At 32.9% G+C, this 27,990-nt stretch overlaps 1 protein-coding gene across 3 annotated transcripts in view; it reads left to right on the top strand.

The window, feature by feature from the left end:
• Positions 1-914: 914 nt before the first annotated feature.
• Positions 915-27,990, top strand: part of LOC116349557 (bromodomain-containing protein DDB_G0280777) — a 38,112-nt gene continuing 11,036 nt past the window's right edge. Inside the window, exons 1-3 of one of the 3 annotated variants that reach the window (XM_031781046.1) lie at positions 915-1,174; positions 3,103-3,210; positions 23,952-24,137. In XM_031781046.1, the coding sequence (XP_031636906.1) occupies positions 3,109-3,210; positions 23,952-24,137 (288 nt within the window). In that variant the 5' untranslated portion in view covers positions 915-1,174; positions 3,103-3,108. Of the gene's footprint in view, positions 1,181-3,035; positions 3,211-23,951; positions 24,138-27,990 lie in introns of all 3 variants that reach the window. The other 2 variants (XM_031781047.1, XM_031781045.1) reach the window with 2 other exon arrangements.

Here is a 27,990-nt window from a genome sequence, read left to right as displayed (position 1 = left end):
CATTTTTTTCGGTTTCTTTGCAAATTGCAATGATTTCTTCTTTTTGGCGCGTATGAATAAAGCCCAATTATTATTTATTGAAAGAAGAAGGAGAAGAAACAAATAGAAAATGTGCAGTAAATGAGTGATTCATCGTTACAGCTTTTCGTAATGCATCGTATCATTTTAGTAAATTTCAATCCGAAGAAAGATACTGTATGGAAATGATTAACGTAAACGCAAAATGATTTTACGAGCGTGATGATTTTTTCATTTTGTTTCGTTCGCTTGATTTCAATGCTAGTATAGATTGATGCAGATGATACGTGTTATCAAAGAAAGGGAAAAAGAGTGAGAACCAGAGAGGAGAGATAGAGGGAGGTAGTTAGAGAAAGAGAGCAAATTGAATTTAACATTTGAATATTGGGTCAAGAAGTCAACTATTTTTTCTATTTTTTTTTTCTAATATTATTTTCATCTTGTTATCAATAAATCTAAGCTGTGCCACGCTCATTATTCGTTCGTTCCATAGTGCACTATGTTCAACAACATAAAGTACGACAAGGTACAACATCGAATGTAAGCCGACGTCGTCAAATACATATGGAAATCTGGAATAAGCTTTTTATTTATTGTCAAATGCTCCCCACTTTCAAAGTTGATACCAAAACTGATCGTACAAACATACACATACGTGAACGCAGAGAGTACCGTCAACAACAGGCCACCACCACCACGACAACAATAAACGTTTCATTACAATCGTAAAACCTTATGCATCAGCATCTACCGCTACTTGTATTACATGTGCCGCTCACTATACACTCATTTTTATTTAAAAACACCGAATGGAGAATATAATTTAATACAAGCATAACAGCAGTTAGTTTCTGCCACGATTGTTATATTGCCAACGAAATTTAATATTCCGATCATTCGCTGCAGACGTTTCGTGACTATTGTATTGTACGAACGTAACGAAAAGCAATCTCTCTCCAAAAAAACTATACTTAAACCCATTCAATCCACTCTTAAGTGTTGTTGAGTGAATCTCGAGTTTGTTGTGTTTTCTAATAAAAGTTTTCCGTTTTTTAAAGAATTTTTTGTTTTGTTTTTATCTATCGATAAAAAAAGAGATTCGTTTCTTTTTGAAGAAGTCAATTATTAGCATTTTGTTTTTTAAAAAAATTAAATTGTGAGTGTGAGTGTTTTATTAGATGATTTTTTTTTAATTAAACAAAATAAAACAGAATAAGAGACATTAACGAAAATTCGTTGACAGTTTCTTGTGTCTTCTGAGAATTTAAAAAAACAAATCTACAAGAAACATGTGTTTTTTCACTCAATTCTGCAAAATCGAGTATTGACTTTGTTAATCATTTAAAAAGAGAGAAACATTTTCGGAGTTTTCTTTCCGGTTATGGTGTTGTTTGATTTAAAAATGAAAAAAACAAAATAAAATGTGAGATATGTATGTTTCACACTGCTTAATTCACTCGTTTCTTTTGCTACGATTCATGCTACGCTCAAGGCTAATCAGTATTCATGCACTCATTATAAAAGACAGAGAACATTTCATCACATTAAGTCCAATGGCATAAAAATTGAAAGTACAACAATCGATCACACAAAATCCTCCAAAACCGAATTCGAAAATGGTATGGTACTACATCCGATATATACTGGTAAACGAACTATCAGCATACATGATGAAATTGCATATCCACCATATTCATATTTAAAAATGAGTTAGAAGCGCAAACTCTGAATGTGTCTAAATTAAGGCGCCAAATGCATGCGGCTTGCTAGACTTTCTCTTTTTTTTCTGTCGTCGTTGTTATTCTGCCATATCAAAATGAAACTAAATAATAACAAAAAAAGAAGAATTTTCGAGCGTTGTTTATTCATTGATGTGGTGTGTTGACGATACGCTGATATTGCTATCATGTTGATGCTACGAATTCTTGTTGCGAAACACAAAATCGAGAGATCGTTTCATTACACATTGCGGCGTTATATTTTTCTCAACTTTGCCGTTGCTGCTGCTGCCATCGCTGCTGTTGTTTTTATGGTGTAATGTATTTGGCTCGGTTTTAATGTGTCGACGAATTCCACTTTGGCATTGCAGACGCTAAACGATAAATTTCAAAAGACGAACCTACTACGATGAAACTTTAGTGTTGTTTTTTTTTCCTTCTTCGTCATGATGAAGAAGAAGCAACGTGTAACGGCATTAAAAGACCGAAAACCAGCAACAACATTGAATTGCGAGCGTTTGCACGTCGTCTCAATTTTTGCGTCTCTTGAATCGTGAGATTCATACCTATTTCCCATTTTTTTTTTCTCTTCTGTTAATTGCTGTTACATTTTGCAGTGCAGAATTTTACCATTCCATTTTCATAATTTGCAAATACGATCCGATGCGCACACCGTCAAGTTGCAATGTGTTAATACCATATTTTCATAATTTTTTTGCAATCGATCAGGTATGCAATATAAATTAGAAAATTCATCAAGTAAATATTGAAAAAAAAAAAAAAACGAACAGCAATAAACAAATGAAGAAAAAAGCCAACGACGGCACGGAAAGTGAAGATTGAAATAATTTCGAACAAAACAAAAAAGAGAATGGAAGAACTACAGATCGAAGTAGAAAAAGAAAAATAAGTATAGTACACGAAAAATTGCATTTTGTGATCTAAATACAAGCGAAAAGATGTCTTTGTCTTGTCTACTACACTTGATGCGGCTATGAATATCGGAACTACCATTCTTAGCGATCGCGAAAGAAAGATCCGACTATGTTTTTTTTCTTTCTTTCGTATTTAAATGTCAAACAAACAAAGTCATTCTCATAATCTAGTATATATTAGGGTAAAAGACTTCATTGTTTCATTTTCGTTACTTGGAGGCTGTATTTCATTGCAAACATTTTATTTTGTTGCATTTTTGTTGAATTGCGATTAAAAAACACATACATACAGAGATTATTAAGAATTCGTTTTTTTTTTTTAAATAAAAACCCACATCGAAATACAACGCTGATAAAAAAAAAGACAGAGAAAAGAAAATAACACAAACTCTACTCTGAATATATACTAAAAAATCAAGGCATATTAACAGATTTATATGATGGAAAAAGAACAACACGATTCAATGGCAACTGTACAAATGACCAAGGCCGATTATGCTGCCAGTGAAGTGTACAGTACAACAAGCGAAGCGCCACCGGTAAGTCACTTATTTTCTTTAACATCATTGACATTATATTGGAATTGATTGTGCAAAAATTAAACAAAAATCAACGAAAATTTAGATTCCACCATCTAAAACAAGCGAATTTTGATTATAATGAATGCGAAACTTCGGATCAATAAGCAGAAAAAAAATAGTCGAATTCAAAAATCATTGTAACGCAAATCATAAATTTGTTTTGAATGATCTTTTTGTTCGTTTATTTTAAAGAAAGACTGGGACCTTTCGATCGAAATAAACTTTTGTCGATTTGAAAGGTATTGCATGGCAGGAAAAAAAAACAGTTTGCCCACTGTGATTCAGGGTATAAATCATATTAATGTGTGAACAGTTTTTTTTTATCACCGTTGTTTACATTCTGTGTGCAATATGAACGGATTTGTCATTGAAATATTGTGCATCGCAGTTTAGATCAGTACGTAACTTGGTTGGCAAACAACTCAATAAAATTTCATCATATGCGAATTTTACTCTATTATCTGGATTATGAAGTGAACAAACATGTATATGCATGAACGCACATTATTACTAACAAAAAAGCATAGCACATGGAAAACGACGATGCAGTGAATAATCTTTTTCTTTTATTTAAGAAAAAATGCAACATCAGAAAGAAATATAATTTACTAACGCCTAACGAGTAAAAATTCAGATAGAGAGAGGGGGGGGGATATGAATGCATTTAAGATGCATGCCAATTCAAAAATGAGCAAATGAAATGAAGAGGAATCTACATCGTGTCGTTTTATGCGAGAATACAGATTTGCTTGCGTTTATGTGCATTTGATGGTTTTTTTTTCTCTTAAAAAAAGCACAGTCATTGCAATAATCAGCCAACTCAAACGCTGGAGATTTAAGCGTGCAGAAAAAGCAAGACCAAATAATTGGCATGCACTGTAAAAGAGAAAGAGACATCATCACCTCCAGCGCCAGCGCATTTTCTGTTGTTGTGTTGCCTTTACACCAAATCCATTTACTGAGAAAGCTATATTAATATTGTGAAAATGACTTGAAACAACAACAGCACTATAAAAACAACACTACTAAAAACAACTATGATTTAGAGATCAGTTCAGCAGAAATAGAAAGAAGCAAAAATAACGCCAAGAACACTATATCTGAACACAATACCGCACACAATTTGCATATTAAATTAGCCCAGAAATTTCATTTTTTTTTTGCTTCTCTATTATTCTATTTATCTCGATAGTGTGTTTTATTATTAATTCGTGTGTTTTTTTTTCTCTCCGCTCGTTCGTTTGTTGTTTAATGTTTTATTTTATTCACTCGTGCCATTCTCGTTTCTCTTTTGGATGTGTTGTGTGTGTATGTAGAAATTTGTGTGGTTTAGCACCTTTTCAATCTGCACCATATGATCATTACATTCTCTTTCTCTCTGGCTTTCGTGAATTGTGGCAACACATTGGTGCGGCTGCTGCTGCTGCTGCCAATTGTTCTTGTCGAACACATACCAAAATGATTCCAATGAAATTACCAAGTGTACCACCAAATTCACCGTTGGTGTCGAGTGAATGGTAGACGATTATCTTCACGTTTCTTTCTTTTAAACACGATTTTATGGGCAAAAAACCACATTATTTATTTAGTTTTTTTTTTGTAAGATGGGTAACCGAATGCATTTTTTATCTTAATTCATTTTGATACATGGGCGTTATTTTGCGCTTGAAACTACATTTCAAGTTTTAACGCGTTCGCGCGTCTCAAAAAAGAAAAATTGAAGAAGAAAAGATGATGAAGAAAAACAATACAAAATTTACATGGAAACCAACAAACGATTACGATTGCAGAAATGACAATAACCAAGTGCACGCAAACACGATCATATCGTCGAATTGTTGCTTAGCTAGACGAAAAACAACATCAGCTCTCTCTCTCTCTCTCTCTCTCTCTCTTTCGCTCCCCATCTGTGTTCACAACCATTCAATCAACAATGGTTTGATCGTGCGCAATTTATTTTGATGATTAACAAATTAAAGCGAAATTTGGCTGGCTTTGATCGCTTCAGGTATATAAAACTTCTCGCAAGAGTGGGATAGAATAAGAAGAAAAATGAAACACAAGTTCAAATTACCTTGAGTATCACAATGAATCAATGGATGATTTATAGTAGATAGGCTTTTTCGTTTTTTTTTTATATAAAGAACAAATTATGTGCCATGTTAATCTGCCCACTTAATGAAATCCAACCAAGAGAGCAAAATATAGCTGTTGTAATCAAATTAGCCTACATCAAAGTCAATCTACTGACTTTTATCGTAGCTGTGTTTGATTCCTCTCTCTCTCTCTCTAGATCTACCAAAATGACGATCAATCTTTACGTATAATTGTGTGATTTGTTGACCAATTCGAATTATTCGTTTTTCGTCTTAACTCATTCACCCATACCAGATTGGCACAAATCACACCGGTTCACAAGTGACATTTGTTATTTGAGACGAAATCAGCTCCAAAGACTGTGAAGAAAGTGTCATATTTAAAAAAAAATAGCGAAAAAAAATGATTTGTCCTCTATTTAACCCTTTTGAGACTGTGTTTTAGAAGGTTTTTCATGCTGATGTCATGCACATATACATACCAATCCATTAATAATAAGAGACACTTATTGCTTAACACTTGATTTCGTGACTTTGGTTCTTTGTCTCTCACCTGAATGAACATGTTTTCTAGTTTTTGCTATTCATCGCAAATGAGACCAACAACCAAAATAATTCATCTTTTGCAATTGTTTGTCCAATTGGTGCGTGATTAAACAATTTGGACTTTTGTTCTAGTGGCACGTTTTATTTAAAATATCGAATGCGCGCAAACATCTGCAATCATTTAACGTTGCGATCGCAATATTCAAAACGCTTTTTTTACTATTTGTTAGGACACACTAATTTTTTTTTTTTCCTCCATTTTTTTCTCTATAATTGAATGGGATACTTCTATTCGCGATATGTGTTTATTTCGTTGCTTCTGCTGTTCTTCCATAATAATAATTAATTTACAATTCAATGGGCTGTAAACATAAGTCGAAATGTGATCGTGTTGTGTGTGCGAGCTTGTCGCTTTGGACCGTCAAGACTTTTATTTCAATTTCATTTCGATTGTTTCTATTATTGTAATTGCGTTTTTAATAAATGTTATATGTGTCTTAATGCGATATGGTCGCTTATTTTCGAAGCAAATAATATAATAATAAATAAAAACCAACGAAATAACTAAATAAAAAGCCAGCACTTCATATTTCCGGTATGGTGTACACACAGGTGAAACAAAGATAATATGTGTTTTTGTTTTATTTTTTCGTTGTTTTTCGTTTCTCTTGAAACTAAAATAAAACAAAAGCGCGTCTTCGCCACCTGGCTTGGGGAAAAGAAATAGGAGACAGCGACATATGAAAAACATTCACGACACCCATAAGTGTTCAGTGTGTTCACTTATGGCAATCGTTACATAGATTTGTTTGTTTTCTTTACCGGTTTTTTTTTCTCTCTTCTGTTGTGCATACATCGGATTGGCATGCATAAACTTTCTGACTTTTTTGCAATTCACTTCATGATCTTTATTGTTTGTCGCTATGTGTATGTGTGTATCATGTCATTGTTTAATCCATTAGGTTCGCATGCATTTATGCTTTTGTTTTCTAATTCACTGATGATAACACGTACATGTTCCGTGCGCACATACACTGTTTTTTTTTTTTTGTTCCATTCGTCCAACTGATTACCAAGTAAAAACTTTTTATAACCACTGTTGCGAATATCCAAACAATACCATAATCTAACATGACACAAGATTCCATGGTTTATATTTAATTTTATAGCATTTTAACCGTATGAGTGGCGTTTTTTTTACTCTGTTCGAAATCATAACGGAAGTTTCATCTCTATATCTCTATGTCAACGTCGCGATCCATCTCATCACCGGACTGAAAAACATATTCTGTGGTGGTTTTTTATTCTGCTTTATATGGATTTGCATCGTTTGGGTTAAAGTTTGTATTGCTGACTTTTGGGTTAGCAAGTCAGTGATTTATGAGATATAATCGTTAAAAACAAATCGCCTATCCAATTAACTGTAGATTTAGATTTGATGCTTAAAAATGCGGTTTTCTATTTTCTTGTCGGGTCCAATTTCCGTAAGACTCTATTAACCAACATACCATTTAACCATTAAACAGTTTTATATATACATAGTTTTTGCATTACGCATAGCGTTGTGCAAAACGCTAAATTCGTTTCCGTTTCTAAAGACACATAGAAAAAGACACTGTGTGCCTATATGTTTATTTTTTTTTATGTAAAGGCATATAACGCAAAGCTAAAAAGAAAAAAAAATACAAAAATAAAACAGAAACGCATGCATTTTACATGCTTGTGCTAGCACAATATTGACAATAGCGAAAATGCGTAATTGGTACGCATGAAACGGCATGGTTTGTGTTCTGTTTTTTTTTTCCCTTTTTTAAATATATATTCGGTGTTTAAGCACCATGATAATAAATTGGACAAAATTGATGGTTTACGGCACAGCATTCAGTTATTGTCTACTTTAGCGAATGATAATAATTGCACAGCGCTGGAAAGCATTTGTACACGGCATTCAAAATTTTGTAAAAAAAAAATTATGACTAAAATTTTTTTAAAGATAATTAAATGCGCTTTAAAGGAAAATGCTTTTGGGCAATTTGTTTGTGGAAGCATTGCTCAGATTCACATAGCAAAGATCATCCATTTCCACAATAACGCTTGTCATCCATAAATGCAACACACATAAACATGCATTTCGTGTCAATGGACAAACAAGAGTCACATGAGTTCAATGACGGTGCTCTGCCAGAAAAAAAACACACCACAAAACGGCAAAGAGCACCACTGCCACCGCTGCTAGCGGCACGATTTTCGAACAAAAAATATATATATATCTAATAAAATCAACGTAAACAAGCATGTAATTTTATGAAATGACGTGTCACTTTTTTGATGATATATGCACACAAATTTGGAATAATTATTAATGCAAAATAAAATGATAAAATTTTTGTTGTATATATTCTATATACACTTAGTGTAATGGCAAAAAAACGTAAAGAAAAACGTCAACAAACAAATTTGCAGTTCGTAATTTCAATACAGTGACACACACCTGCAAATTGGCTTGCGCAAATTGTGTCTCGTATGTTCGGCGAATGCGCGTGACTCGATGGCTATTAGGTTTATTATTATTATTTTTGCTGAATGTGTATGTGTGTACTTTTTCACTCTTTGCTCTCCTCCATAGTGTTCATTTTCTTTTTTTTTTTTCTGTACTCAGTTTCATCAAATATGTTTGTCGTTTGTTTATGCTATGTTCACGTACAAAACTGAATCTCGCTTTCTGTGTATGTGTTTGTTCTGCAGTGATTTTTTTTCTTCGTCTCTTTTATTTTGTATTTGCTCCGGTGTTGTCCATTCATAGCTTTTAGCGGGTCAAAGTCGAAATTGAAGCGAAACGTTCAGTTTATGGTCGCTTGAATGGTAACACTACTTTGCAAATTAGCACCAATGGCTTTTCAAAACCAGATTTTTATTTGTATCGATATATATATATACACATTTTCTTTTTGGTGACACAAAACAAAAATCGTTTGTTTGTTATTGCTATTATTTCTCTTTATCTCACGAATTTATCAAGATCTCTGCTTTTGTATGCACGATACATTTGACTAATTTGATGATTTGGACTAAATAAACAAATCAACAGCTGAATGTCTGTTTTTGGCATCGTTTTGTTTTTTAATGAGTCACAAATTGTTTTTAATGAGTTTTCAAAGTGTTTTTTTTTTGGAACGGGATCTTTCAATAATACATCTCACATTCAAATACTTGCAATTTGGTCGATTGCAAACAGTTTTTTTCATTTGTCATGAATGTAAAACCAAATGCAGAGCGAGAGAGGGAGAGAGATCCAAATGCAAATTGAAAGGGACCGTAGTCGATCAATGTTGAAGGACACACCTGAGACCATCGTGGCGAATTTTAAAACATCTGTTGCAATATTTGTTTCTCGAAACGAGTAAAAAACTTGATTTTTAAGCGATCGAAACTCGTGGTTTCAATGATAAGAACTCTGGGAGAGCAAGTATAAAGAAAGGTGACTTTCAATAATTTATTCAAATTAAATGAAAAATGCCAATAAAAACGTTTGTCTTAATTCAATCGATTAATTTAAAAATAAAAAAGGTGTTCATCTTTGAAACGCCAAGTAAGTGGAGATGACGTAAATTGTCGAGCTTAATTTATAAATGCTGCTTTTTACAAAAACCGCATCCAAAGTTCCCGGATTCATTTGCCACAGCATAAAAAAAAACAGGTAAACCAGGCAATATAATGAAAAGCAACGATGTAAACAAGGAAAAAACCCGAAATAAGTATAAATAAGCTTGACTGACTTCTTTGCTTCTCTTCTTCACCCCACCATTTCCCCCGCTCATCTTGATATATGTTTGTGGATTTTCTCTTCTGCTTTGTTTGGCGCTTACAGATTACATTTTTTTTTGTTTGCTTTTATTGCTTTGTCACTCGATTCGCACAAAAGCCAACCGAATGACATTTTATGATGGACCGGAATGATTTGGAGATATCTCGCGGTGGTTCGAATTATACAAGCGAATAAAACAACAACAACAAAAAAACACTAACCATCAAATAAAAGAAAACAAACTTAAGTGAATAGCAAAACTAGCCGAAAAAAGCCCCACCATAGCAGGGTTATAATTGCTAATGCTAATTAATAATAATTATTTCGGTTACGTATGTTATTTTTTTGCACAAACACAACTGCTTTCCTGTTTGCAATTTCATATTATACGCACACCGAACCGCTGTCATATAGGGTGGGAAAGGTGGATAATAATAATAGCAGTGAAAAAAATTGTCACAATAATTTCGAATATCACAAACATTGTTGCAGGAAATTCACATGTGATCTGTCCTGACACATAAATATGATTGAGAGAGAGAGATGGGGAGAATAAACGAAATAAAAATAGTAACCAAGATCATGCATTCGACTTTGGGTCATGCACAATCGAATCTTTGGTTTGTCATTTACGCCTCGATGAACTCAATAATAATCCCAGTCGATTACCCGTGCACACTCGAATCAACAACTGACTGATAGTCATATTTTTGTTAAAATTCTATACATTTCACAATAGATACATTCAAATGATAAGCGAATTCGATTAAGTAATAATAATAGAATGAAAAAAAAAACACGGCAATCATCATTTTGCATGTGTATTGCATGATTTAATCGACATCAGTTGATAGTGCGATACTGTTCCAATCTAGCTGAATCTTATGGACCGAAACGAATGAAAAACTGAACGATACAAATATGCGCAGTGCAATGCAGTGTATATTTTGGGCAATGAGACTTTAATTCGATTGGATGATAATATATTTGTTTCATTATCAAATGCCGAATCATCAAACAATGCTATATATACTTTCTGAATGTCATCAATGTGACATTCAATATCCGCATATATGTGTGAGTGCGTCCGTGTTTATTTTGATTGCAAACAAACAAATATATAAAAAAAAAAGAAATATCAAAATTTTAAAGTATAGATAATATATTACATTTAGCGGTAATTTGAACAGGATAATTGATGTTTTGGATCATTACCAGTCCAGAACATGTGATTGTCGCGTTCTTTCTTTCGATTTCAACGTCATTTATTCCGAATTGGATAAAAAAAAACGGGTGTTTGAAATTTTAGAGAATAAGCAAGTCGTGGAAGTACTGAAATGAAAATCAACTCTTGGGGACTTTTCGAGTCTTGCACTTTTCTCGGCGCGCTTCTATTTAAATACTATTGCAGAAAATGAAATTAACACACATATACACACAACACTACTCTCACTGCGACGAAATTAACATGAATATCTTAATAACGATACATTTTTTTAAAAAATAAATTCATACATTTATAGCGTCGAGAGAGGCACGCCAGTTCAGCTAAATTGAAATTTAGAGAAAGAAAGAAGTGTAATAATGCAAAAGATCGTAAAAGGAAAATGATGCAATTGATTGTTTAGTTTGTGTGTGTGTTTTTTTTTCGTATTTTTTTTTTTGTACTTTGAGAGTGTACAGATATAGACGATTATAAAACATAAAAATAGCTGATAAATGAAAAAAAAATTTATTCAATTCGCATCGCTTTGTAATTGCGAATGAGCAATGCATATACATTTAATCAACGAATTACCGCACATGTTGCTACTGCACATAAAACTTGTACAAAGAAGCAAAATGTAAGAAGAAGAAAAAAATTGAAAGAGAAAAAATCAACATAACCAAAGAGAAATATCATGTGAGTTAAAAGAAGAGAATAAAATAACAGAAATAAATATGAGCGTGAGCGAACGTGTATCGTATTGAATTTATGCTGTTTGATTTACCTTCACACTCATGAATGTGGTGTGCGCAAAATTGCGCACAGTTCACCACGGTAAATCAAACAAGCAGAAATATATAAAAATATATGAGTGAAATACATAGATTGAGAGGCTCATGCCATATAGAGAAAAAAAACATATTTTCTGTTAGATCGATGTTAACAACGCACAAAGAGAAGAGTTCAATATATCTTTATGTAATTCTTTCGATTTGAACGTTGTTTTGTAATTCGATTTTCAATTTTTTTTTCTGTCTACTTATACTTGGCTTTGTTTCATTATTTTTGACTATATCTTGGACGATGAAAAAAAAGATATGTTTCGGTTTTTCTTCCATCATCTTTCTTAACAATTTCTTTCATTGAATAATCACACATAACCGTTGAGCCTGTTTGTATATTTGAAATGTGCTTTTTTGCTCACTCTTTTCCATATATTGCATCGAGTTGATTTCAATTAAGTTGTTTTTTTTTTCTCTCTTTCGACAACTATTTCATTTCACACTTGGTCGCTATGAAATCGAGAACTGTTTTCACTAAAGTAATATCGGTAGCCCCAATATTCCGAAATAGTCAGGTCGTTTTTTCTTCTTTCACTTACATTTCAATCCATTCCGACTTTTTTTTTATTTCATTACACATTGGCACGCTTATGGAGAAGGAAAGAAAAAAAATCATGTATTGAAATTATACACGATCGATATGGATATAGCTTTTTTTTCTCTTCTAATTTCATTGAAACTTCCGATTTGAAATGATGTTGATGATAAATTGTCTGCATATTGATTGATGTTGATGCTATTAAGTGAAAAATATGCAATAGATTGGGATTTGGTGTGATGTCCCGACCATAAACGATATCGAAATGAAAATGTAAATTCTATTCAATTGATAATTTATCGAGCAAATTTCCATAAATTGTTTCACATATAAAGGTGAGCCCACGTAAATGTTTATTTATAGAAATGTATGTGCATGTTCATTTTGGATTCTCTATTTCTCTCTCTCTCTCTGTGTGTGTGCGATGATGATGAAGTTTTCTTACTTTCATGACAGCATTTTTAAGCATTTGAAGTGGATTTGACGGTTTTAAAGTGAAATCAGTGAGAAAGAAAGAAAAGAGGTGAACGACACTCAAATATATTATCATGGCAAGATGTGAGTGCGCGCACATTTCAACAACAGAAAAATGAAAGAAAAATCAGCAAAACTAAAAGCGATGACGCCAGATCCAGGCAAAATGGGCGAACATGCAATAATATCGCACACACAAAACAGCAACGGTCAAGTCATAAATAACGCATATCGGGCACACACACACAAAAAGCTATTTTATGATTTTCGAACGTGTTTGCATGTTTCCAGCATTTGTACTTATTTTGTTTTTTTTTTCAGCAGCTTTTTTCTGTATATTTTCGAAATAAGTGGCCGCAAATCAAATCGAACCGAACAAGAAAGATAAAAAAAATGTGTACACATCATGTTGAAATTACTAATGTTAAAAAGAACATCAATTCAAAAAAGATGTCCAATCGTTTTCTTATGAAATTTTCCATTGCGATACACATCGCAACAATTCAAGCATTGATTCATCCGTATAATCATATGGGCAATGCTGCAGAAGAAAAAATTAAATGCACGTGATTTCGAATCCGTCACTATCACATTGACATGCTAATGTGGCTCCTCACATTTCCAAACATCGCGAATTTGTTTGTTTCTTTGCAAATTTTCGTTGTTATTACCACTCACCACAGAAGATCACACCAATAAATTTTAACTGGCGTTTGCTAAATGCTATTTAAAGTAATTATAATTTGATGATTAATGGAAAAAACAAAACAATTCAATCGACCTTATTCAAATTGAATAAGGAAATGCTACAAAAAGGTTTCGGCAATTAATTCTTTCAGCGTCATTTTCAGGCGATATTATTGTTAGATTGTTTCTGCTGTTTGTGTGTTGGTCCGAAATTGCGATTACAATACTGTGATAAAATTGAAATAAATTAATAATAAACACAGACTCACACTATTGACAAATATTTCGGAAGTTTTTATGTGTCGGCCACAATGAGCGCATTTTTTTTCTTCCAATGGTTTTTTCTGTTTCGTTTTTAACCATAAATATTTCAATGTCTGCTATTTCATTAAATCGAAACGATAATAATGCTGTTGTTGGTTTTTTTTTTCTCTTGGGGCTACTCTGCTTCGACCACTTCGATCAAGGTTGAGCCATTTTTATTTGGCATTGTTCTATTTTCGCCTTTTGATATTTGGAAACGTGCATGTTTTTTTTTCCTCAAATAATTGGAGTGAGATAATTGTAGTTTGTAAAGAGAACGACAAAGATGGCATGAGTTCATTCAGAGAATCGAGAAATAAAATAAAATGGAATGGAATTTTTGATGCAATTCGAACTGAAGAAATAATTTTCACATGATGAAAATTTCGAGGAAGTGTTGCGTTTCCATATTCTAGAAATGAAAAAAACAACAACAACACAAAATATTGCGTCTCGACGCTGAAATATTGAGGAAAACACTTTCGCATATGCATTTTTCTTCAGTAAATCTACTTCTCCATTCCGTTGCATATCCATATTACCACAAAAGGCATACCATGCAATTTGTATGATGCATCTTAATTTTTATAAGTATTCAAAGAAATATTGAATAAAATATATTTAATTGTTCCCACCACAATGCCAAAAAGTAAAGTATTTCAATATTTCAATGCAAAACTGTTCATTTTACCGCAAGAAGAGAGAAAAAAAATTATATCAATAGATACCATAGAGCGTGAAGCGTGCATCTGCGTAAAACAACATCTTCTTAATGCCGCCTCTTCAAAATCAAGCAGCGTGTATTTGGTGTGTGTGTGTGAGATGATTAAAGAAAAAATAAAGCAAAAAAACGAAAACTTTCTGATGGAGACAGCAAGTACCACACTCAGTAATAATAATGACGCATTCAAAATAATCGCGAAAGCAAGAAAGAGAATGAAAAAGTCAGAATACGTAAAATGAAGGGGAAAATCTCAAGTATGATGATGATCATGTTGTAGAGAGAAAAAAAGAAGGTGATTTTAATTGAAAAAAAATGTACTCAGAAAATTATAATCAATATCGTAGTCATTTAACAACCATTTCATTCACGCATTTCCGTAATAATTGATTGAAATTATGGCCATAAATAGAAACTTGATCTTTTGTGCAAATGGAATTTTTGACTTCGGCTCCGGCGAATCACATTCAAAATAACGGGCAGTTTAGTGAACTTGGTATTATTATTATTGCTTGAATTGAGTTATTTTCTTCAGTTTTCGTAACTTTCTTTGTGCAATTTTCAATACAATGCCGCATTAAAAGTACTCAACTTTGGCAATACGCCGCAAAGACGAAGACCAAACGGTATGAAAATGTAAAGCAACGATGCACGAAATAAAGAAATAAAATAACGATCATACTTAATCATTTCTTTAAATTGAATAATCAAAACAAAGAATACTCTCTCAAGTTTATGCAGCATGAGCAGCAGTCGAAAAGCCGTTTCTTTAAACGAGAGTGAAAGAAATATTGGATGCATCTTCGGATGAGCAATGAAAAATGTCCATCGGCGCATTTAAGAAAAGAGAGTACATTTTCGTTATGTTTTATTGTTTGTGAAGTAGAGAATGCACAGCAATTTAATGCGATGTTGGTGTATTGAACATTGTATTCGAACCATTTCGTTTTGCTCAAAAACACCGAAAACCACTCTTGATCGAAACGAAGAAAGATGGACAGATGAGATAGAAGAAGAAGAAAGATTTCAAAGTTCAAAATCGAGAAGCATACAAAATTACCTTTGTTGGTTGGATTGAGTCGAAATTAAAGTGAAAGTGACGCCAATGCTTTCATCCATGCAACCAAACTGCGTTCGCATATTCGAATCACCAAAATACAAAGACTTCTTGTATCGAAACAAAAATATCAACTGACGAACGTAAAAACGAAGAGCTGAAGCGCATCGTCGAAAAATTGCTCATTCAACTATTTCAGAAGAATTATAATTCGATTGCTTTGAATTCGGAATCTTGCGACTGAATTAATATCCAATTGCGATGGTTTTCATTCAGTTGATTCGACTATGCAATTTTCTTCATTTGTTTCGTGTGTTTTTGTTGTTGGTTATTGCTGTTATTAACTACATTTCTTTGTGCCACTTCGATGAGCGATATCCAATTTGTTTGGCTACATAGTTTGTAATGGCAATAATATTGTAATGAATAGTAAAAGCGCATTTCTTATCGCAGCGCATGGCCATTCAAAACGTTATAACGCTGCTAATTATTCTGCACTAATTCAAAAAAAAAATTACAAATACATATGATATCCAACTGGATCTAATGAAGCTCAATCTAAATCGACGCGATGCGATTGCATTTCAATTTCGTATTTTCACTTTGACCGACCGATTTTCCACTTCAAGCCAACTATAATAATCGTAAAGATCAGCTTATATGATATACGGATGTAATCGTAAAGTGTTAATGCAAATGTATACATGTTGGGCCATTTTTATTCCGTTTTCTTCATTTGAACCGTCTGTTTCTCTATTTAAATTCTGTTGGCAACATGGAAAACTCTTTCAAATTTACATTTTTTCAAATTTCGATTTTTTCTTCATTTCGTTCACTGACAATCTATCATATTTGCGTTTAGAAATTTAATATGTGTTGCATTGTTCGTGGAATTTTGTGTGTTCACGGCGCTTGACCAATCCAATTTCCATTCAACATACATTTGTATTTATTATTATTTTTTTTTTCATCTGTATTACAACGATCCAATATTATAATGAAAGAAATCTCATTGCTGCAATCGGTATTTCTTTCTTCTTTTTATTTATTTATTACGATAGATATACATGTTTCGTTTTTATGATCATACAAAACAACTACAATAAATTGTAAACCATACAGATATGTCGAATCAAATATGTACGCTGTAAGTTGCGAAGACAGTCAATGGAAACTAGATAAAGAAAAAACGATCGATGAATCAATCGTGCGCTTGCGAAAATATAACATTTGAATTGAGTGCAATTACAGTTGTAACTATATTTTCGGCAACATTGGACCAAACATCAATATGCGACCGGAAAAAAATATCCAACCAAATGCAAATCTCGTCAATGGAAAAAACAAATGTTAAAACACGTTTGGCATAATGCTGAATTGAATTGAAATTACGTGAAAAGAGAAAAAAATGAAACAAAGTAGAAAGAAAAACAAAACAAGCCCCAAAACAAGTCTGCACCAATGAAATCCATTAATTAGTTTTTTTTTAATCTAATCTACACGTTTTCCCCGTTGCCGCAAAAGATATATATATATAAACAGTGATTAATGTGTAAAACAACAATCGATCGCCATGTACGCATTTGATGAAGTGTGTTTACAATTAGTTTTCAAATGAAACAAAAATCATTTTTCAACGTTAGTTTTGTTTCTTTGTATTGTGTATCAATGAGAAGAAAGTTGCACACGCGAATGTTTTCATATTATGGACACACACAATGTACATGAATTAGCGATTCAGGCGACAAATCTATTCAATTTGAAAAATTCACCGAATTTGAACTGTGACCATATTGGCATGAAATGGACAAATCCAACTGTTTTCGTTTTAGCAATCAGCAAATTGTTTTGATGTTGGCATGAAACCTTTTTTTTTTTAATAAAACAAATATTTTGAATACGAAAACAAACGCACTGAAACAATAAAGAGGTTACTTCACCCCTCAAAGTTGTATTTTGATAAAATAAAAAAGGTGCTTGATTACGCTTGCAAAAATGTGAATATTTGATTTTTATCGGTTCCTGTGAGAAAGCTTGGAACCCAAAAAAATATTCCAAAAGTGACATTCAACCATACGCTTCTGTTAACTCGAAATAGAATTAAAAAATCTCAAAGCGAGTCTGACTACAATTAAAAATGAAATCGATAGTTTCAAAACGATAATACTCTAGGGGATATCCATGCGAATTAGAATTAGCACATTAGCAAAAAATAGGGAAATTTACATGAAGAAAATAGCAAAATTAGCAATAAATAGCAGAATTAGCACTGTACACGTATATACTTTAGTAAGCATTTATTCTTGAATATATTGAAATAATTAATTAAAATAAAATTCACAAAACAAACGAATTGAATAGTACTGAACTAAAATGTATCAAAATATGTAGTTAAATACGCTTTTTCTCATTTTTAAATAAAAATATATTCAATGGCACGTAACCAAGCACGTTTCATCTGTATTAACTACAATTTACGAATTGCAATCGGAAATGTAGATTTGATGACAGATTTCTTACTGAAAACGTATACGCTAGTGCCTGCTTCAAATATACACGTTGAAAGTGTCAACTTGAAACATTTACGTAAACACATTTCAGTTATTCGATCATGCTGTCAATCTGACGTATGCAATATTTTTGACGTACTAGAGAAATTAGCAAAAAATAGCAGTATTAGAACAAACTAGTAGAAATACTAGCAGAATTAGTGAAAACTAGAGAGAAATAGCGTTTATTATTATAAATTATTCGATCTGCAATTCACGGTTATCCCCTAGATAATACTAATCGCAGGACAGTCCAAATGACTGCGCAATTAAATATAATTTTGCCGACTACTGCCGAAACCGCTGATTTTCAAGCTGATTGATCTTCTGGACAAATTGTTTCTTTTTTTTGGTTGCGAAAATAATGGACAATGAAAATTTAAAAAGTGCTTAGCTTCGGCTCAAAAATCAGGCAGCCAGACAAAAAGATTGTTGAAAAATAGATAACCGATTTTTGATGCATAAAATTCGAAATGATTTAATGGTTTGTTAACCATCATCCGTGAAGATCATTCGCTTTTCCCAATATTTCATTGAGTCGTGTTTTGCGTTGATTGTTGTTGAAAAATGGACAACGCCAAACTAATTAAAGCTTGATTATGGCTTCAAAGTTTCGTTCAACAGCCCCAAATATTTCTTTCGCTTAATCAAATTCCTAAAAAAAGCGCATTTTGGTGAAATTCAATAATTAAATCGATCGATATCGATACGAATCTCAGCACCAAACATGTTGACAAACAAAAAGAAGTGTTTTATTGCGCAAATTGCACAGTTCATTCTTTTGAAAAGGAAAAAAAAAACAAATCAGATTTGTTATGTTGAATAAAGAGTGTTTCAATCATTTTTTTAGCTGGAGGTTACATGATCGACACATGAGATTGAAATTTTATGCGCATTCAAATTGTGAATTTATTATTTCAATTATTTTGCCGTTTGTAATTTGCATTGGCTTCGTTAATTTTTTTTTTGACCAAGAACACGCACTCGCGAGACATTTCGCACAATTTTACCTCACTGCCTGGCGGCTGTATACGATTAACGATCGCTTTGTGTTAGCATTTCATCCATCTGGCGATCATGTTTCTTCGGTAAAATTTATCGAAGGAAAAAAAAAACACGCGGAGATTACAGCTTTTTGGATAATAATCTTTTTGGTTTCAGACATTTTCAGCATCATAGATTGTCGTGATATCAACTAATATGAAAGAATCGCATACATATTCATAAGTGGTATGGCACCCTGATCGGTATTTCATATACGTAATTTCGACTGATTGCCCAACAACGTAATGATCCGATGAATTCTTTATTATGTGTCTTTGCCATCGCGACTTTTATAGAAGATTGATCAAATGCCTCACCCCGGCTGAAGTTTCTTGTTTGGAATGTTTCGTTGATGAAATTAATCGGTGTAACATTTTAGAAGAAAAAAAAGCACACAAAAAAAATCGAGGTTCACAAAACATCGAAATTTTCAACTCACACGGTTCACTTATAATGTTTTTGTGTAGATTCAACCATGACTTTATTTTACTTTACTGTGATCAAGCGTAATCGAGACAGAGACAGAGGAAGAGAGAGAGAGATCATAGCAACGCAATGGCAAGTAAAATGAATCAACAGCATCGCACACACACACAGCAATTGCGACCGCGAGAAAAGAGCAACTACATTAAATGATGCGCAAAAAACTTTCTAATAGTTAATGTATTCGCTCCATAATCATGACGTGCTTATGCTTTAGCCGTGTTAATGTATTCAATATAGATATTCGTTCTTTACTGTGTCATGTCATAATATGGGGCCTTAAATGTCTATTGTTTATTTTGATTGCGCTGTGCTCTCGGCTCCAAAAGTTCATTCGCAAGCGCGCTCGCGTGCACACACACACACACACCAAACAAGCGCAATGAATTTGGCCATGGTGTTGCTGCTTGATGTTTGGATTACGGCGATGATGATGATGACGATGTTGCTGATGAATCCAAACAATGACAAGCTTCGCTACAATTGTGCGAATTTTTTTTTTTGGTTCATGTTTGCATCGCCACAGAAAGCAGAACATGTTTTATTTTGCAGAGAAACAAAAAAAAAAAAAAAACAAACAAACGATAGAGATGAAAAAAAGAAAACTATCAAAAGATTTTTTTTTCTCGCAGTGAGAATTAAACGATGCGTTTCGGTAATTGATTGAAATCATTTCTCTTTATGCATTATATGCGGCACGATGAATTTCCGGGATTTTTCATGTTGGTTTTCTTCGTCTTCCATTTTGTTAATGCAACGCATTTTGCGTGCTTGTGCAAATCGAAAAACATGCGCCTTCATACCAGATTGTATTGTCTCATCGGTGTGACATGATGCGATGCGCTCGTATACGAATCGGATTACGTTTGTTAACATTAACATTGAACGGAAAAATGTTCATTATTCAAATGCGGAACGAAATGAAATCGGATGTTCTTCGGATTATTGTTGTAAATCTTGGCATTTTGGATTAAATAATGGTTCGGCTAAATAATCAAATTATTAAATGTCAGCTCACTGAAATCTAACGCCATCACATTTTTATTGTAAAAATCAACCATTTAGAAGTGTCGGACACTTTAAAATTAAAACGATTTTTGAATGCGAATGAGATTAATGTATTCCATTTATTTCAATGCCAATCGTGCATTTACAAATTTCGCATAATGAAATTTACCACTTTTTTTCCTTCTCTCCACACGATAATAATAAAATTAAACAATAGCGTGGCAAAATTGACATCGGACGCCATGATTTAATCAGGCAATTGTAAGGCGACAAAATAAGAAACAAGGAAATTTCGTGTCGTTTAAAGATGTGTGTGGTTTATTTTTTTACATAAAAAGCGTCGAAAATACTGTTGTATGTTTGTTTTTTCTTCGGATATTTATCGCAAATTATATGTATCCAGCGCATCATTACCATTCATTAATTGTGTTGTGGTCGGGACAAGTACGAATCTTGTGAAGTATATGTTAATTAGTGCTAATTACTTTGTTTTTGAATTTCGTGAAGCATTTATGAGCTTGCGGTGTCTCTTTTTTATTGACTATCATTGAGGGTTGAGCATTATCAATTAAGCTATCAACATTGAAATCGGTTTTTAATATTTTGAACTTTAATTTAAAGTGATTTTTTTTTGTAAAGTGCTTTTTTGTTGTAATAAATTTCAACATTTCTTCATCTGATATGGAGTTTCCCATAAAAACAAGTAACTGCTTGCAGGAAAAAAAATTGATACAAACATGTCAGTTGATTGATGTGTATATCGATGAACGAGTATGTGTTGTTTTTTTCTGGTCAATTTCGAAATGTGTTCAACTGTTGATTTAAAGTAACGATTCTGTTTGCGAAATGATCGCAATCGAGAAGTAGATGATACTTAAAAAAAACTTGACATTGATTGAGGTTAGCTTTGATTGCTGCACACTTGTTTCTATTTTATTATTAATTTCTAGAACAACAAAACTATAATTATTGTTATGGTGTACGATTTTGAAATCAAAGCATCCCACCCGGCGATCTTTTTTTTATCAACAAAATTGCGATCCGGCTTCGGAACAACAGAAAAAGAAGAAACGTCTAATTACGTAGATTAATTATCTTTGAGAGGGTTCTTGGCATGTGCACAGGATGATTAAAATAATTCTCTCATTCAATGTGAAACGTAAATATAAATCGGATTTCTGTCAATCGCAAATATCAATTCGAATTGCGAGGGAGAGAGAGAGAAAAAAAAATGATTGGCATTTTCCAGTGATTTGGAACTGAAAAAAAGCGCTAGGTTCAATGATAAAAATTATTGTAAAGCATTAATGGAAACTAATCAGAATGGCCTTGTGAAATGATAAATTGTGTCAATTGGTGTTGATACGCAATTAATCTACTTTCCACCGCTTTCCACTCATGCGTTTGAAGAAAAAAAAAATATATGCACGCTTGTACAGTTAAACTACCCATATCGATGGAAAAATGCCGAAACACCTGAATACATGACTGAATATCTTAAAGCGCCAATTCTTCAAAAAAGGCCGCAAAATTATAACAAAATAAAAAAAAAACACCAGACAACCATTCAAATCTGTTGCGGCCTCTGCTCTTACCGTTCCATATAAAAAAAGACGCTAGATTTGCAAATTTACAATGTGAACCAGCAAATGATTTTTCGGTGTTTGCGTCTATTCTTCGTTTTCAAGTTGTTAGTTTAATTGTTAATGTTAGTTAAAAGTCAAACATGAGTTTTATTTATTGTTTTGACGCCATTATATGTTCATGAGCACAAAGTGACTTTTCGTCAATTTTCATGCTGTGTACGATTGTTTTTTTTTTCTTCTCTTCACTTCTTTGCTCTTCGCTATGTGCATTTTGTTCAAGGCCATCGACACTTTGATGTTTGTAACTTTGTGTGTGTGTGTTCAATTTATCATTGAGCTTACACTATGAGCTCTGGCATTGTTTTTCTCTCCTCTGAATGTTATTTTTGTTTCACTAGTTTGTTTTAAACCAATTTCAAATGTGTTTGTTGTTTTTCGCATAAAAGTTTGTTTTCTTCGCTCAAAGTGTGTGACTTGTTGAGTTCAGCGCAATCGTTCATCAATGAGAATTTACAAAATGGATTTAATTGGAGGTAGGGGAAGAGCAAATTGTTTCAAAAAACAATTTATGATTGATTTTGAAGCTTTCCAAAAAAACAACAACACCGTGGCATTAAAATGATCAATCACGCCCATCATTTCAATTTAACAAGTATTTGAAATGAATCCGATTTTCCCAGGTTTCAACCATTAAAAATTACAACATTTTCCAATTTGTGCGCTTGCCCATCATCTATTAAATCATTTTGGCCAATTATTTTGCGGATTAACTATGATTCGATCACAAACCAGGCACAAAATCGATCTATTGCAACATAATCGGGATAATTGGTGCTGTGAGATGATGATGATCAATGTTTTCCGTTGGTTTTGGTTGAAGACAATTTTCGGACGTCTGTCCGCAACGGTTACATAATCGACGATTGCGCGTAACATTTATTACAGCTTCTTCACTTGAAGACCGGTTTGCTTATTATCACCTAGAAAAGTGGATAATAAGCACAATAGAAACATGAACGAAGCGAATATATCGGTGGAGTGACATCAATTGCTTTGCTCAACATTTATCCATTTCATCAAACAGATATGGATTTATTTTCGTTTCATTGTCAATTTTAAGCTCAACTCTCCAATTACATTTTGGTTGTGTACCATTGTGCTTTTTTTTGTGTGGCATTTTATGTCTGTTCTTTGGAAACCTGTTTTATGGCTTCATTTCAATCCAACGAATGAAATATACACTTGAATACATTATTCGAGTCAATGCAATTGACAAAGATGGAAAAAATGATACAACCAATGAGAGAGATAAAGAAAGAAAAAACAACAAAATTATGAACAAACCATTGTAAAAGTTATATCGCTGTATCGAGCATATAAATAAATTAACACTTTAAACGTATGTATAATAATGATATTCATGTAGTCGTGTCTTATTAATGCTATTGTTATGTGACAGCTTGCTATTTTTAAGCTGTTACCAGCAGCAGCGTCATCAACAACAAAAAAAACGACATGCACATACTTTTGACGTGCGAAAGTACCGTATAAGTAAAAAATAAAACGATCAAAAGACCAACCAATCACAAAAACAAAATTAACTAAAATAAAAAAAGAATAATCCAAAATATTGCTTGATTTAACTTAACTTTAGGAAGAGATTGATCAAATCAATCCATTGAATGTATTGTATTTAATAATGTTTTTTTTTTCTTTTTTTCTTCCTTCTCCTTTATGTGGTATGTCTGACCAGGCGTACAGACGGGAAACCAGTTCAGTGCGAATTGCAAAAATTATTGCCGTAACCGTAATTGCGTCGTCATTGATTTTGGGTGCATTTATTTTAGCATCATCATATTTACAAGCGCGTGCATCATGCGATCAAATGCAAACATTGGATTCGATCTTGGAAAAGGAGCTCATGTTGGAAACATTACAGGTAAGTGAAAACAAAGCAAATACCACATTATCAATTCAATCTTCGCACTCATGTTCCCCCTCTCACCCGTCTGTGTCACGCACAAGGGTGAATCTCTTTGTTGTTATTTCTCACAAATACGCAAAAGATAGCATTGAACAGAATATTTGATAATTGAAATTAGAATAGAACGACTCGCGCAGTTCATTGAAATTGAAAGTGTTTTATTTTTTGTGTTTGTGTTATTCATTCGGTTGTTGTTGTTATTATAATATGCATTCGTATCGTTTACGAAACAAAAGAGCTATAAAAATTGAACAGGTTTTTGTTACCTTCAACGATGTTGTTAGTTTTGTGTGCCGTATTTTGTTGCTCTCTGCTGTGTTATTGTTTAAATACAATTGAGACTGCATTTTTATCTACAATGAAATAAATTTCTATTTGCAAAATGGTGAAGAAAAAAAATGTAGCTAGACAGACTAACGAGTGGAGCGAATGAAAGAGACGCATTTCGATTGGGAATCGGTTTCATTGTCGTGATTTGCGTTATTTCAAGGCATTTATTTTTTTATCCATTGACTTCATTGAAACTACAATTTTTCGTTCCAACACTTTCTCTGCTCAATTTATAGACATTGATATTCAAATCAGTTGGCTGAAGGGGAAAAAGGGAACCAACGCATTTTGTTTGACCACAATTTTTTTTTTGTATGCAATTGAGCGAAATAATTAACGTTGATCAACGTAAACAAAAAAAAAAGGCGAACGTTCCAACAACACACGTATGGCACAAAACACGAAAGAGATAGATAGAGAAATAGAAACATTGAGTGAAAGTGGACGCTCATTGTGCGTACATAAAAATCGGTCAAATAAATCATAATATGTATGTAAAATGAAACGGCTGCAAATTCATATATGGAATATATATATATATATATTTTGATTAATTTCAAAATCGAATTTGAGCACAAACAATTCCAATTTTCAACGTTTCGAACGTTTTTGTTTGATATACAGCATTCAAATTGCAAGTAAATTTCCATTGAACAAAAACCATGTCAATAATTGCTAATTAAACTTTGGATATTCGTTTGTTTATGTTTTCTTTTAGTATATTTAGGTGTTATGACATAAAATGCCTCTTTTTCGCCGGCACAATTATGTCATATTGGCTGGTTAATGCATTTTGTGCTATAAACAACATTTGTTTTTCTTCTTTTTTTCTACTTCTTTGATTGATGTAGATCGATGCCAACAGAAATCACTTTTGATTTTAATAGATTGGCTGTCCGGCTTCGGACGCCGACCTTACATAAAAGTGTGCAATTCTAAAAAGATCATACGACTTCGATTTTTGATTATTTATTAAGCGGCGAAATGTGTGCGTTTTCTTTATGCAGTCAAAAATAAAACATTTTTTTTAATGATCACATTTTGAGTACTGAGTGAGCTATGTGTGAAATGGACTTTCCACAAATTCACATTACATTTCAAAAGAAGCGATAAAAAAAAACACACACAATTTTCCCATGACGTAGACACATCATGTGTGCATAGTCAATTTCACACAATCTGTTGTTGCTGCCGTCGTCGACATTTATGACTGATCAAATAATAAAGACGTCGTCACATAAAGCTTGCAAATCGCCCATCGAATAATATTAACGTAACTATCATCTAATGCAATGATTCACCAATTATCGATGATTATTATTAAAAACATGACGAGGCGCAAATTTACCGCCACAGCCATCACACCTCATCGAGACGCAGACGCAAAACAGTTCCGTTTGTTTACTTTAATCGTTTTGTTTGGTTTGTTGTATTTTGTGGTTGCGCCAGACCGCGTACATACACTGAATTCATTTGAATTCATTACAATGAGCTAGTTCACGCTTAATTGGAGCAAAAATATGGTTGGCTTTCGATTGAATGATGATGAAACATAAATGCCAACGACTAATGGACAATAATTGAGTGTGCTCTGTAGCTGAGCGGTGGAAATAAAAATGAAATTGAAACTAGGAAGACAATTTCTTTGGACTCGACCGGCGAACCTCTGAAATTATCTGATATTATGCAATTTTCGCATTACTACAAAACCTTCCCACACATTTACCAACGGCTATAATTCGAAAATGTTATGAAACTCCGATGGAAAACATAGGGACGATCACGGCCGATAATATTGATAGGACGTAAGAATGTCGATGAATGAGAAAAAACAACCGTTTAAATAAAAAAAAAAAGCGATGAGCTTTAATATATGAGCATTTCAAAGCAATTTTATTGCAAATTTTACACTCGCTCAAATTGCAACACATTAATGTGAAGAAATATGCAATCATCAATTTTAATTACTTTCATTCGGATGAAATGTTTAATTGATTTCGGGTGGGATAGAGAACCGAAAAAAAACAACAAACAAACATAAAAATCAAATGGTTTAAATTGTGTGTCAAGATTTTTTCATTATGATTCGTTGTGCTGCGACATTTGAGATTTATACACATCAAAATATGTAATTGCTGATATAAATGCATTACATCGAAATTCATGTTGGATCCACAGACACATACGAACCGAAAAATAAATCAACCAACAGAACAAAAACAATTGAGCTAAACATTGTGCACATAACAAAGTGTAAAAAGTCACATCATCAGTGTGATGGCATACAATGGCAATTCCAAATGTCTGATTTCCATTAATATACATAACAATAACCATTAAAATGTGGTGAATAATTTTCGAACACACCGCAGTGAAAATAAATTATATTTAACGAAATTGCTTGTTAACATTGGCGAGAAAGTCATCGCACATACACCGGAGAATCAAATAAACAAACAAACAAACAAAAAATCGTGCACGCACACACACTATACAAATCAAATAATGGAATTGCTCGCTTTTCTTCTGTGTACGTGGAAGCGAAGTCAAGATTGAGACTTGCATCGGGGTGATGGGTGCGCCATCCCAAAAAAATGTACAAATCATCTCATCAATGATGAGATTTGTTTGTTTTTTTTTTCATCAGTAATTATACTTTATGCACAATTGATATAGATTGAAAGATGTCTCACGATCACGGTGTAAAAATTTGCCGCATTTAAAATGATGAAAAGCGCCATTTCAACTTGTGCACTTTTTTGGCAAACAACTTAAGATTTTGAAGAGAGTGAAATGAAACAAACCAAAAAAAAACTGTTATGGATGTAAGTGACAAAAAGCGAAATGGTTTTTTTATCATTGATTCTTTTACTCTCGCTCTCTTTTGCCGCTCCATTCAAATCTTGAGAAATGAATTGAACTTTTTGTTTCTCTTTCGCTCAAAAAAACAAGTATGACATTATGCTCGAACTGAACAAAACAAAAAATATCACGAATAGTCGAAATTATTAATATTTTTTTAATTGCACATTGCTCTATGCATTGACCCTGTGCGCGAAAAATAATTTTTTCGTCTTTCGTGTTTCTTTTATTACGGCAAATAATTTCAAATAGCTGTTGTTTTTTTTTTGTTTCAAGTTTTCGGTAAAGCTAAATAAAAGCAGAGAAAGTGCTTTTGCCATGCCATTTTTCGCTTTCATAGTTCATAATATGCTTTTTCTTACATGTACTTTTTCACTAGCTTTGCTGAATTTCAATTATATTTAATAATTGCCCATTCGCTTGATAAATCTATATGCTTTTTTTTGATTCGAGAAAAGCATTCATAAATTTTGAATTGTTCATTTTTCCACTGTCAAACATTTAATTGAATCGAATATTATCAAAATCATTTAGCGTCCATGCGACTCAACCGGTATGATGAGCAATTAATAAATCACATTCACAATCTAAAAATAATTGCACTTTAAGCGGGTTA

Source organism: Contarinia nasturtii, unplaced genomic scaffold (assembly GCF_009176525.2).
Source record: "Contarinia nasturtii isolate CC-2019 unplaced genomic scaffold, AAFC_CNas_1.1 Cnas_scaffold_2934, whole genome shotgun sequence".
Classification (NCBI taxonomy): domain Eukaryota; kingdom Metazoa; phylum Arthropoda; class Insecta; order Diptera; family Cecidomyiidae; genus Contarinia; species Contarinia nasturtii.
This window is presented reverse-complemented; position numbering and strand designations above follow the sequence as displayed.